General features: G+C 39.8%; 1 protein-coding gene and 1 long non-coding RNA gene across 8 annotated transcripts in view; one reads left to right on the top strand and one right to left on the bottom strand.

The window, feature by feature from the left end:
* The window catches only part of CEP128 (centrosomal protein 128), a 500403-nt gene that overhangs the window by 484883 nt on the left and 1197 nt on the right, over positions 1–14323 (top strand). For all 7 annotated transcript variants that reach the window (XM_057318321.1, XM_057318320.1, XM_057318322.1 and 4 more), the window contains one exon: positions 7605–7713. In XM_057318321.1, coding sequence (XP_057174304.1) covers positions 7605–7713 — 109 coding nt within the window. The remainder of the gene's footprint in view (positions 1–7604; positions 7714–14323) is intronic.
* LOC123002151 (uncharacterized) overlaps positions 7415–14323 on the bottom strand; it is a 32043-nt gene continuing 25134 nt past the window's right edge. Inside the window, exon 4 of the long non-coding RNA XR_006411729.3 lies at positions 7415–10468. This is a non-coding gene — a long non-coding RNA (uncharacterized LOC123002151). The remainder of the gene's footprint in view (positions 10469–14323) is intronic.

Genomic DNA, 14323 nt, shown 5'->3' on the forward strand with positions numbered 1-14323 from the left:
TCTTTCTCTGCTTGACTTATTTCACTTAGCATTATCTCCTCCAGTGCCGTCCATGTTGTAGCAAATGTTGAGAACTCATTCTTTCTGATAGCTGACTAATATTCCATTGTATATATGGACCACAACTTCTTAATCCAGTCATCTGTTGAAGGGCATCTCAGCTCCTTCCACAATTTAGCTATTGTGGACATTGCTACTATGAACATTAGGGTGCATATGGCCCTTCTCTTCACTATGTCTGTATCTTTGGGGTAAACACCCAGTAGTGCAATGGCTGGATCATAGGGTAGCTCAATTTTTAACTTTTTAAGGGACCTCCACACTGTTTTCCAGAGTGGCTGTACCAACTTGCATTCCCACCAACAATGTAGGAGGGATCCCCTTTCTCCACATCCTCTCCAACAATTGTTGTTACTTGCCTTGCCTATTTTTGCCATTCTAACTGGCGTAAGGTGGTATCTCAGTGTGGTTTTGATTTGAATTTCCTTGATGGCTAATGATTTTGAACATTTTTTCATGTGTCTGTTAGCCATTTGTATGTCTTCATTGGAAAAGTGTCTGTTCATATCTTCTGCCCATTTTTTGATTTATTTGTTTCTCGTGTATTGAGTTTGAGAAGTTCTTTGTAGATCTTGGATACCAGTCCTTTATCTGTAGTGTCATTGGCAAATATATTCTCCCATTCCGTGGGCTGCCTCTTAGTTTTTCTGACAGTTTCCTTGGCTGTGTAGAAACTTTTAATCTTGATGAAGTCCCATAAATTCATTTTATCTTTTGTTTCTCTTACCTTTGGGGATGTGTCATGAAAAAGGTTGCTTTGGCCAATGTCGTAGAGGTTGCTGCCTATGTTCTCCTCTAGAATTTTGATGGATTCCTGTCTCACATCGAGGTCTTTCATCCATTTGGAGTTTATTTTTGCGTATGGTGTGAGATAGTGGTCAAGTTTCATTCTTTTGCATGTAGCTGTCCAATTTTCCCAGCACCATTTATTGAAGAGACTTTTTCCCACCGGATGTTTTTTCCTGCTTTATCAAATATTAGTTGCCCAAAGAGCCGAGGGTCCATTTCTGGGCTCTCTATTCTGTTCCATTGGTCTATGTGTCTGTTTTTGTGCCAGTACCATACTGTCTTTGTGATCACAACTTTGTAGTACAGCTCGAAATCCGGCATTGTGATGCCCCCAGCTTTGTTTTTCCTTTTCAACAGTTCCTTCGAGATTCGGGGCCTTTTCTGTTTCCATACAAATTTAAGGACTATTTGTTCCAGTTCTTTGAAAAATGTCCTCGGTATTTTGATCGGGATAGCATTGAACGTGTAGATTGCTCTGGGTAGCATGGACATTTTAACTATGTTAATTCTTCCGATCCATGAGCATGGAATATCTTTCCATCTTTTTATGTCTTCCTCAATGTCTTTCAAGAGTGATTTATAGTTTCTAGAATATAGGTCCTTTACATCTCTGGTTAAGTTAATTCCAAGGTAACGTATGGTTTTTGGTGCTATTGTAAATGGGATGGATTCCCTAATTTCTCTTTCTTCGGTCTCGTTATTCGTGTATAGAAATGCAACTGATTTCTGAGCATTGATTTTGTATCCCGCCACGTTACTGAATTGCTCTATAACTTCTAATAGTTTGGGAGTGGCTTCTTTTGGGTTTTCCATATAGAGTATCATGTCATCTGCGAAGAGAGACGTTTTGACTTCTTATTTGCCGATTTGAATACCTTTGATCCCTTTTTGTCGTCTGATTGCTGTTGCAAGGACTTCTAGTACTATGTTGAATAATAGTGGCGAGAGTGGGCATCCTTGTCGAGTTCCTGATCTTACAGGAAAGGCTTCCAGCTTTTCCCCATTGAGAATAATATTTGCAGTAGGCTTTTCATAGATGGCTTTTATGAGATTGAGAAATGTACCTTCTATTCCTACACTCTGAAGGGTTTTAATCAGGAAAGGATGCTGTATTTTGTCAAATGCTTTTTCGGCATCGATTGAGAGGATCATATGGTTCCTGAGTCTTTTCTTGATATGATGTATCACGCTGATTGATTTGCGAATATTGAACCACGCTTGCATCCCAGGTATGAATCCCACTTGATCGTGATGGATAATCCTTTTAATGTACTGTTGGATTCTATTAGCAAGTATCTTGTTGAGGATTTTGGTGTCCATATTCATTAGGGAAATCGGTCTGTAATTCTCCTTTTTGAGGGGGTCTTTGCCTGGTTTGGAGATCAAGGTAATATTGGCCTCATAGAATGAGTTTGGTAGCTTTCCTTCTGTTTCTATTTTTTGAAATAGCTTTAGGAGAATAGGTATTATTTCTTCTTTGAATGTTTGGTAGAATTCCCCAGGAAAACCATCCGGGCCTGGAGTTTTGTTCTTTGGAAGGTTGTTTATCACTGACTCAATTTCTTCATAATTAATTGGCCTGTTTAAGAAATCAATTTCTTCCTGTTTCAATCTTGGTTGTTTATAGGTTTCCAGGAAGGATTCCATCTCTTCCAGATTGCTTAGTTTATTGGCATATAGCTGTTGATAAAAATTTCTAATAATCCTTCCAATTTCAATGGTGTTCGTCATGACCTCTCCTTTTTCATTCATAATTTTAATAATCTGGGTCCTTTCTCTTTTCTTTTGGATAAGTGTTGCCAGTGGTCTGTCAATTTTATTGATTCTCTCAAAGAACCAGCTTCTAGTCCTGTTGATCTGCTCTACTGTACTTCTGGTTTCTGCTTGATTGATTTCTGCTCTAATTTTGGTCAACTGCTTCCTCGTGGATTAGGCCTGTCCCTCCGTTGCTGTTCCAGCTTCTTGAGGTAAGAATATAAAAACTGCATTTTAGATTTTTCTATTCTTTTGAGTGAGGCTTGGATGGCTATGTATTTCCCCCTTAGGATTGCCTTTGCAGTATCCCATAGGTTTTGGACTGTTGTATTTTCATTCTCATTGGTCTCCATAAATTGTTTAATTTGATTTTTGATTTCCTGGTTTATCAAGTCATTCCTGAGCAGGATGGTTCTTAGTCTCCAAGTGTTTGAGTTTCTTCCAAATTTTTCCTTGTGGTTGAGTTCCAATTTCAGAGCGTTGTGGTCTGAGAATATGCAGGGGATAATTTCAATCTTTTGGTGTCGGTTGAGACCTGTTTTGTGTCCCAGAACATGGTCTATTCTTGAGAATGTTCCATGGGCATTAGAATAGAATGAGTATTCTTTGGTTCTGGGGCGTAGTGTTCTATATATATCTATGAGGTCCAACTCATCGAGTATGGCATTCAAAGCCTTTGATTCTTTGCTTAGTTTTTGCCAGGGTGTTCTGTCTATTTCTGATAGTGGAGTGTTGAGGTCCCCTACTATTAATGTATTTTTATCTATATGTCTCTTTATTCTGGTTAAGAGTTGGCTTGTGTATCTTGCTACTCCCCTGTTGGGGGCATATATATTTATAATTGTCATATCCACTTGTTGAATACTTCCCTAAGAATAATATAGTGCCCTTCTGCATCTCTAACTATAGTCTCTAGTTTAAAATCCAATTTATCTGATATGAGAATTGCTACCCCAGCTTTCTTTTGAGGTCCATTTGCGTGAAAGATGGTACTCCATCCCCTTACTCTCAGTCTGAATGCATCTTTGGGTTCAAAATGAGTCTCTTGTAGACAGCAAATGGATGGGTCATTTCTTTTTATCCAATCTGCAACCCTGTGGCGTTTTATGGGAGAATTTAAGCCATTAACATTAAGACTGAGTACTGAGAGATATGATTTTAATGATGCCATGTTGCCTGTAAAGTCTTTATTTGTATTGGCTGTGACTTTCTGTTCTGTATCACTCTTGGGGCCTTTTTACTTTTGTAGAACCCCCCCCCCCTTAATATCTCCTGTAGCTCTGGTTTCGTGGTTACGAAATTGGTTAATGACTGGTGATTCTGAAATGTCTTTATTTCTCCATCAATTCTGAATGACAGCCTTGCTGGATAAAGGATCCTTGGCTGCATGTTTTTCTCTGAAAGAGCTTTAAATATGCTCCCCCAACCCTTTCTCTCATTCCAGGTCTGTGTAGACAGGTCTGACGTAATTCTGATGCCTTTGCCTTGGTACGTGAGAAATTTCTTTGCCCTGGCCACTTTCAGTACTGTATCCTTGGATCTCATATTTGCGAGTTGCACTATGACGTGACGTGGCGTAGGTTTGTCGTGGTTGAGCTTGGGAGGGGTGCTCTCTGCCTCTTGGACACAAATGTTTGTTTCCCTCGCTAGATTAGGGAAGTTTTCAGCTACAATTTGTTAAAATATCTCTTCTAGACCTCTGTTTTTCTCCACCCCCTCGGGGATGCCGATGATTCTAACATTGGATCGTTTCACTGAGTCAGTAATCTCCTGTAACCTACATTCGTGGGCGTGTATTTTTTTAAGACCGTCTTCTATTTTCATTTTTTCCTCTGTTAACCCATCCTTCAATTCACTAACCCGTTCCTCTGCTTCTGTGACCCTGGCATCAGAGCCTCTAGTTTTGCCTACATTTGGCTCATAGAATTTTTAATTTCTGTCAGATTCGCTCTCATTTCTGTCCTTAGGGATTCTATATTCTCAGTAACCTTTTCGTTAATACTTTTTTCAATTCTACTCATCATTTTGACCATCGTTACTCTGAATTCCATTTCTGATACTTTGGTTACATCCATATCCATTATTTCTGTGGCAGAGGCCACAGACTCACTGTCTTTTCTTTGCTGGGGGGGGCTTCTCCTTGTCATTCTGATGAGGAGAGGTTGCGGGGTTGTCCAGAGCCCAAATTATTGACTGGGTCCCAGGCCGTGCCCCTTGTTTTATAGGGATCTTAGGGATGTGGGCTTCTTCTTTAAAGATTTTATTTATTTATTTATGTGGCAGCCAACCAGCGAGAGAGGGAACAGAAGCAGGGGCGTGGGAGAGGAAGAAGCAGGCTCCCAGCGGAGGAGCCCGATGAGGGACTCCTTTCCGGAACGCCGGGATCATGCCCTAAGCCGAAGACAGTGCTCAATGACTGCGCCACCCAGGTGCCCGGGTTGTGGGCTTCTTGATTTTTCAGCCTGCCTTCTGTGTTCTAGGGGAGGACCTGCCGCGCCGATACTCAGGCAACCCTGTTTGGGTAGAGTCTCTGTGTCCCCTGCGAGGGGGGATGGGGATGGGCACTCTCTGAGCCGGTATTTCCCGGCTTTTGTTCTCTGGCGGCTTTCCCTGGCGGTTTGCTGTGCCTCTTCTGAGTCAGAGCAGCAGCGGCCGAATTTCAGCCTCTGTCACAGAACAGAGGGATTGCGGCCCGTTCTCTACTAATGTTCTGGCCACTTTAACTCCGTTACTGTTGGTGCTGCTCAACCCTGCAGCGTCCCGGGATGTGCGCCCCACACCTGGCGTCCCAGCCCTCACTTCCAGGGCCAGCGCGTCTCTGTCCTTTGTGTTTCTAACACCGCCAGCCGCCAGCCGCCCCGCGCGCGCTCCCGGATCTCCCGGTCTCAGTCTGGATCCGGTGAGCACACCGGGATTCCGGTGTTCCGCGAGATGAGATGCCTGGTGGCGCGCACACCCGGCTCACGGTCTCAGTCTGCTGTTTTGCGGGTGCCGACCGCGAGCCCCGCCCGCTCTCCCGTGCAAGTGGCTACCGCTTCCCGGTGCCCGAACGTGGCAGCTCGCTCCCCCTTCCATTTATCTCCCGATATCTGTGCGCGGTTTCATGGCTCCCCGCTTCGTACCTCAATACTCAGTGCTGGAGATGTTCATTTGTAGAGATCCAGATGCATCTTCCTGCGTCTCAGGCTGGTTCCGTGGTTGTTTAGGCTGGTCTGGTACCTATCCAGCTCGACTCGGAGGACCGGCTGAAAACGGTGTCTCCTACTCCTCCGCCATCTTGATGACCACGATTACAGTTTTTAAACTGGTTTTCCCACTTCAACACTTGTGCTATTTCAATCTCTTCTCCACACAGAGACCAGAGTCTCTTTGAGAAATATAAATTTAAATCTCTTTAAACTTTATTTTTTCCAAAGATTTATTTATTTATTTGACAGAGAGAGAGAGAGCACAAGCAGGGGGCGTGGGAGAGGGAGAAGCAGACTCCCCGCTGAGCAGGGAGCCTGAGGCAGGACTCAATCTCGGGACCTTGGGATCATGACCTGAGCCGAAGGCAGATGCTTAACTGACTGAGCTATCCAGGCACCCCTAAATCTCCATAAAATTTAAATAGAAATCTCCTTAAAACCTTTGATTGCCTTCTGATTGTACTTAAGCAAAAAAATGCCAAATCCAAATCTCACCTCTGGATCTCATTGTAAGCACTTTCTGGTTTAGCGTGCTGCAGCCAACGGGCCTGCCTTCAATTCTTCAAACACACCAAACTTTCTCACCTCAGCCCCTCTCACAAGTCTGGAACATCATTCCCTGACCACCGTCTGCTGCTCTCCTTGCCTCTCACATTCTCATCCTCCACCCATAGGCTTTTTCCGGGCTGATTCATACTCCGCATTAAAATATTGCTTTAAATATCACATCCCTGAGGGGCCTCCTCTGGACCTCTAATCTCAATTTAACTATTTCCTATTCTTCTTATAGCAGTCATCGTAATTTTTCATTATATTTTGTGTAGTTTATTTGTTTGGTGCCTTTCTCTTCTGTGAGCCTGAAGGTTTCATAACTGTATACCCCAATGTTTTGTTTGCTCTTTGACCAGCACATACGAAGTGCCCAGTAAATTACTGTTGCATGAATGAATGGGTGAAAAAAAGAAAAAAGTCAAGGGTAGTGTAAATAATTAGAACACATCTAAGAGGAAAAAAATTGCAATTTCACTATTTATTATAGAAAAATATATTAAAGCATTTGTTTTCAGTCTAATTAATAAATTATTTGTAGTTAAAATTCCCATTTTTAGCCAAGATTTGGGTACAAGAACACATTCATACAGTCCATGAGGAGAGGGCCTTTTTCTGTATTAATTTGTGTTTATTAAATATTTGTTGAATGAGTAAGAGGATTGGTATAATCGTTATGGAATGCAGTGTAGCTAAGTGTATTTAAAAACATCAAACTGGGTTTTTTTGACCCAGTATTTCCACCTAAGAATTTGTCATAAGGAATAGTCCTAAATATAGAAGAGGTTATATATTTAAAAGTATTTTCACAGTGTTATTTATAGGAGAAAAGCATTGGAAACCACCTAAAAGCCCAATAAAGTAATCGGTGAGGAAAGCATAGTTTATCCACTAGATAATATATGAGTAACACATAAGCTAAAGGTTAAGATAATATAGTGACGTCAAAAGTGTTCAGAGTATTAGTGTAAATGAATGAAGAACACAGTTTTATAACAACATTTACAAAACCTATCCACAGGGGAAAAAAGACTAGAAAGAAATATGTCATGCTGTTGGGTGAGTTCCTTCTCTCTCATTTTTTTTTTTAAATATTTTCTTTAGCATGAGCGCCTTTTTTTTTTTTTTTTTTTTTACAATTTAATTTTGTTGTATAACATAGCTCATATATTGAGGTTCAATTTCATTTTCGGCACATTTAAATGAATCCTTATGCTTACGTTTTGTAATTATTGAACTGAAGTGCTGTCTTCTTTGTTTTAGGATGACAGAATCCTTACAGAAAGTCCCCTTGCTCATGGGTTAGAGCACTCGTTCTCTTGGCATGACCACAGTCACTTCCTGTCTAGTCCACGATTTTCACACTTGAATTGTAAGTAATGAAGTCCTGTACCAGTTTTTAAGTTGGATTTAAGGAAATGCAACTCATAGAAAGATTAAAATGTAAGGCAAGTACGTAATAGTAATAGTCATGTTAGGAGTTTGAAGGAATTGTTATAATGAATCATACAAATAATGCCCCCCAGATACATTTATATTACCCAGTTTACTAAAAAGTGTATGGAATCCCTTCTTTTTAGACCTTACACTTCTCAGAAAAACTTAAAATGAATCACCCAAGGTAATAATCTTAATTAAGCAAATTTTTTGTATGGAGGTTGCTGGTAACTGTGGATGAGTGGGTAAAGGCAGTTAAGATAATATTATTATAAAATTTAAATCCTCAAAAAGTATAAAATCTTTTCATAGAACTGATCAGAAATACATCATCTTGTGCAAAGAATAAGGATACTAATACTGTTAGTGGCTAGATTTCATTCTGTGAATATACCTTAAATGTTGATAAAATGTTACCAGTGTGAACAAGGGGTGAGTTTGTTGACCCAAGATACCATCTCCCATCATTCACCTCTCTTCTTCTTTACTATACTTACTCTTCAACTCTCATTTTGTATGTAATATCCTTAAAGAAGCCTTTGGAACTACGGTTTTAAATATGGTGTCTGTTATGAGTGCCCCTAACACATTACAATTTTCCTTTAAAATGCTTCTTAGAATAATTATGGAGTTATTTTTTATTTGAATGACTTTTTGCTTAGTGATTATTCTCTTCACCAAAGAGTGAGTTCTGTGATAAAAGGAGAGATCTCTGTTTTGTTCCCCATTGCTTCCTCAGAGTCCTGCATAGTAGTTGGAACATAGTAGATGCTCCATTAATATTAGATGAATGAGTCTATGAGTTTTTTTTAAGTCCACTTTTATCCAAACCATTGGATCTCAAATGTTATTTAATGGATTCTTATTTAAATAATCACTTAGCTCCTCAATTTACCACAGACATACAGTTTGTATATTAAATCTGACAACTCTGTCATTTAAAAAATGTAGGTTTGCTATAAAATAAAATACCAAAATGAGCCACAAAGAAGTAGGTCAGATCCAAAAGTGATAACTCTCATTTTTGCTGATTTATATTCATGGATTCATTGAATAAATATTTATCAGTTTCTGATAAATGATTTGGTTTTCATTATATCATGATTATTTTATTCCAAAGGTTGAGCATTTTCTCTTTCCTGTCCTAACCATTTTGCTAAGTGATTTTATATGTCTGCATAAAACCCCTGCTATTCTAATCTGGCAGCTGCCCTTCAATGTAGATTGTATCTCAAGCCGATTATAATACCTCAGACTCCGAGATACACATACGAAAATGTTTTGTGTTTCATATGAAGAAACGGAAAATTTTCCTCAGGTCTGCTAGATGCATGTGAACATGTAGGCGGAGAGTAAGGACAAAACAGCATCAAACATCATAGTATCCCACCCATTAAGACATTCAGGAGCCTGGAGAAGATAAACAGCACCATGATATGGGCACAGAGATCATTGTTCTGCTATTTCATTTTGCCATTGTGGCTTTCATAAGGCTCCCTAGAAAGGCACCTAGGAAATAGTGGTTAGACATTAGAGGGAAACATCAAGATTTTTAGAATTTTGTTTTTTATTATTATGACAGGCAGTGAAAGAAACAACATCCAGCTTTACACTCAGTAGCATTTCATGACCAGCTGTGGTCATCTCTCTATCTATTCCTCACAGGAAGCCATAGATTTCTATGTAAATACTGGCTCAAAAAGAAACAAAGTTAAATAAGAATAAGAAAAAATATCATTGAGAACATAATTTGGATATGAAAGTACTTATTAGAGTCTACATTGAAAAATCTGACTGAAAAATTCAGCTTAAAAACTAAACCTCTTCATTAACTTCCTGTTAAATTATTTCATTAATTTATTAATTCATAGCTTTATGTTTTACTATTCCTCTTTCTGACAAGTCTGTTTTATGGTTTTCCTCCATACCTACCTCCATGCTTTCAAGGATACTTTTAAAAATTTAAAAGGTAACTTATTGTTAATCATTTTAAGTGATTGAATTAAACTTATTTCTAGAGATCATAGTTAGTCTTATTTAGTTTTCAGATAAACCTTGAATTTTCTGTATGTTTTTTCATAATGTGGCATTTTAGAGGTGGGTCAGGATTACCCTGAATTCTCCATTTTTGTAGCACAAACAACTTCAGCTTAGTTACAGAAATTATCGTTTAATTTTTCTTTACCCTCCTTTTAAACCTCCAAAATTAAGAAGGAGCGATGTCAAAACCAACAAAGAGAAAAATGAACCTACGGTAAATTGATCATACAGGGAACTGAATATGCCTTTTAAAATATCGTTAATGTCCTCAGAGATAGAAAATATTAGCCCATTAAAAATAAGAGCAAGATGCTATGAAAAAGGAGCACAGTATAAGTGGCCTCAGAAAAATATGAAAAACTAGAAAGGTGGGAGACAGAGTTGTGAAAATCACAAAGGAAATAGAAGAAAAAGAATGGGACAATAGCAGCAAAGAGATATTTAGAAAATCCCTTCAAGAGGAACAGTGCCTGATTAGTGAGTCTTGAGAGGAGAGAACAAAATCCAGGAGTGGGCAGGTAGGTTAGAAGGGCCCACCCAGCCCGTACCTGTTGCATGGCTGTCATCCTGAGATTTAACTTCACCCCCTTCCTGCGTTGGTGCCCAAGTTTCTCAGAACGCATGCCTTCCTTTGTTCGTCTTGGTTCTGTCTTTTGTGGGAGCACATCAAAGAAAGGGAGGTAAGTGCTTCAGTCATTGTATTTCTGGAAATAGATTTCTTCCACCACTCACACTTGACGAGACTTTGGCTGGCTACAAAAATCTAGGTTGAAAGTGACTTTCCTTCTGAAGTCATTGCACTATTTTCTCCCAAAATCTAATGTTGCTGTTGAAAAACCTTATGTCTTTTTGTTTTGATCTCCACTCCTTTGAAGTGATCTTCTCCACCACCACTAATGCCCCAACCCCCAGCCCTGGGACCTTTTAGGATCTTCTCTTGAACCCCAGTGAATTTTGTGATGATTTGCCTCCCTACAGGTCTTACTTTATTCACTTTTCTAGCTCTTTGATGGGCGGGCACTTTTAAGCTGGACACTCATGTTTAGTTCTCTCAACTTGATGGAAGAAAGGAAAGATTCCATTAGGAAAATCTTTAGAAAATAAAGATGTTTGGTTATTTGATTCAGTTGAGCACTTAGAATATGGCAGATCTCATTGAGCTATTAGAAATAATTAAGGATAGTCACAGAGAAAGAGCAAATAAAAAACAAAAATAAAAACATGGGTGCATTAATAACTCTAGGGGGAAAAATGGGTAAGAAAAGAAACGTTGTCATAGTATACTTAGTAGGTTTGTGTGAGCCACATTTATATAATATTATAAATACTACTGACACAACTAGAAGTTCAAGTGTAACTATATGAGGAGGATAGGGTGAGGGGAAGTGGATGGGTGTGAATATGTCTATAAATGATAAGTCAGAAAATAGCCATATAAGCTTCTTTTTCTTACAAAAAGTGAAAGAAGTACAGAAAAGAAAGCTGAAAAGGTTGATTGTGGTTGACTCTGGAGTGCAGGATTGGGGGACTGGGCGGGATAGGGTAAGAGGCTGCTGCCTCTGTGTAGCCCTTCAGTGCTATGTGATAGATGCATGTACAGTTTGGCTGAAAAGGCATCTTGTAAAAATAAAATGCTACTAAGAACACCCCAGCTTTTATGTCTGACTAGCAAGTGTTCGATTTTGTCATGGCCTTCCGAATGGAACATGAAAGCTGGGGGCTGACGTTGAGAGCAGTTTAGACCTGTACAGAGACGTGAGGAGGGCATAACCGTAGGGGCTGAGGCAGACGAGAGTTTACGAGCCCACAGAACAGGCTCCTTCTCACTCAAGCTGGGATTTGTACCGGACGAGGCCCTTTTGTGTGTGCCGGAGATGCTAAGGCGTTCGTTCTGCTGACTTAGGGGCTCTGTCAAACTGTGACCAAATGAAGGCGTAGAATCACTGACCATGGAAAAAACAAAGGAAATGGGAAAATACTGCATAATTTGTGGTCTCTGAAAGGATCCAGCATTAATGAAAGTTTGTTTTAAGTAGTAATTTATGTCAGCTTTGTGTAGTTCAGGTCAATTCAAGAAAAGGTAGATTCCTTCTGCCAGGAAGAAGGGAAGAAATGTATAAATTGTAAGTTTATATTACCATTGGAAATAGGAACACAGAAATCCATTATTTAGAGCCATGATTACTACCAAATTTATCCTGGCTGGCTGGAAGTGATGGCCGTGATTCAGGACACTCTTTTAGAAGGCTTGGATTCCATTACCTTCAGCCTCTAGACAGTGGGGGCTTAGAAAGAGAGACTTATAATGCCAGCTTTTGAAACTGTCATTTTTACTTTTTATAAGTAGTGACTGACCACTGGTCTCCATGTATAGCTTCTTTTAGGCTAAAGGAACACAACTCCCAAGACAGGGCTGTCACTCTCGGGGCCAGGACTGGGCTGGATTTGAGGGAGGGCTGTAGTAATCTGATGACTTCTCGAAATCTCGAGTCCTTTGAGATTAAAATGCCTAATGTTTGTGGAGTTGGTATCTCTAAACTAAATTTTAAAAATAAATGCAGATTTCAAATTTTCTGTAATTCTAAAACTGTTGTCAGTAATATTTATTAAAATACATAAACCCAAAAAGAAAGAACTGTGATTTTTCAAGGGGAGGCGGGGGAGGGGGGGAAGGAATGTTATCTTCAGATTATTGTAGGATTTGAATGTGAATCTTACATATTAATTTAACTTGATATTCTTTAAAAAGCAAGTCAATGAAAGTTACTAAAAGGAACTTTCTTTTGCTTTCTTACCCCAGTTTATATTGCTATGAAAAGAAAAGTTACTGTTCTCAGTTTGTGTTTTGAGGGGCCTTTAGCGGGGGTTTAAGTCCCTCTGATGAAAAATAATTTCTCCACAGCAAGCATAGTACACTCTTTTCTATGTTGTGTCTCAGGAGCCACTGGCTAAATGAACTGCTTTATATGTAGTCTGTCCTCAGACTTGCAGAATAAAATGCCAAAGATTTATGGCAATCAAATGTAGGGTACTGATAAAGGTTAAAAAAAAAAGATTGTTTCTTGTCCATTAAGGATTTATTTATTTCATGGAAGCACAACATTTGTGTCTCCATTTTATAGGTTTAGTTCATGTGACAATGACTTTTGTGTGTGTGACGATCTTTTCACTGACCAGTTAGGTGTCAGATATTTCTGAATAATTGAGTTCTGATTATTTCAATTCAAAAGGTACTCTGCTTATACTTTCTAGAAAGCAGCTAGAAAATCCCCAATTGACTATCTCTTAAAAATCCCATAAGTGTGTTCACTTCTTCAAACAGTATTTGCTAAGCGGTTATTCAGGAGGCTCTCTGGCCTCGGGGAAGATCCAGGAAGAGAACAAGACAGAACACATCAGCTCATCCCATAGAAGAAACAGGCAGGAAGCAAGTAAACAAATAATTTTAAGTGGTGTTTGGTGCTATGAAGGTAAAATGATAGAAAGTACCTGGAACAGACTACTTTAGATTAGTGATCGGGAGATTCCTTTCTGAGGAGGTTACAACTGAGCTGAAGCCCAAATGGCAAGAATCAGCTGAGTTAAAATTGGGTGGGAAGTGTTTTCCTGATAGAGGGAGCAGTAGGTACCAAGGCTGCAGAAAAGAATCGGGTATGGTCTTCTAGAGAGTTGGAGTTCTGAGTGAGGGGGAAAGAGGGGTGCGGAGAGAGATAGAGGAGAGGTGAAGTTCCACAGGAGCCTTTTCAGCCACAGTCAGATATTTGGATTTAATTCTGAGTTTCCTGGGAGGCCACTGGAAGATTCGGGGGGAGGGGTTATGTGGGAGAGTGACATAATGGGATCTACGTTTTGGAAAGATAATTCTGGTTGTGGCATGGAGAAGAGGGACAGTGAAAATGGGAAGAGAGAAAATGGTGGCTTGAGCTGAGGTGATAGAAATGGAGATGTGTGGAGCTGGAGGCCTGGGGTTAATTTGGGAGGTAAAATCTTCAGAATTTACTCTTAAATGGGATGGGTAGAGCAGACGGGACAAAGAAAGGAGGGAACCAAAGATTGAGAAACCAGGGCTGGGGGGGATGAGTGTGTCACTTTGTAAGATGGAGAAAGTAAGGAATGGGTAAGCAGCAGAGGTTAGAAACGAGGCAGGCAGATTTCCCGTAGGTAGTTGGACAGGCCCAGGTGGAGCTCAGGAGAGAGGTTAAGTGTGTATAGAGAGACAGTAAAGCTAGATTCCGGATCTAGTCTCAGTTTGTCTAACAAAGAAGGCCCTGAAGATTTCTCCCTCCAAGACTGTGTGTGTGCTTTATATCATGGTGTATTGACCAAACACACATCTTCTGCTCTGAGATACTCTTCGAATCCCTCCCAAATTAAATCCTATGAATAGATGTTTTCCAAAATACAGTAAACGTAGGACGTTTATTCCTACCTTGAAGGTCTGTTAGTCCATGTAAAGTTTACAGGAAACTAGGTCAGACACAGTGATTACTTACAATTTCGTCGCC

This window comes from Ursus arctos, unplaced genomic scaffold (assembly GCF_023065955.2).
Source record: "Ursus arctos isolate Adak ecotype North America unplaced genomic scaffold, UrsArc2.0 scaffold_25, whole genome shotgun sequence".
NCBI lineage: Eukaryota > Metazoa > Chordata > Mammalia > Carnivora > Ursidae > Ursus > Ursus arctos.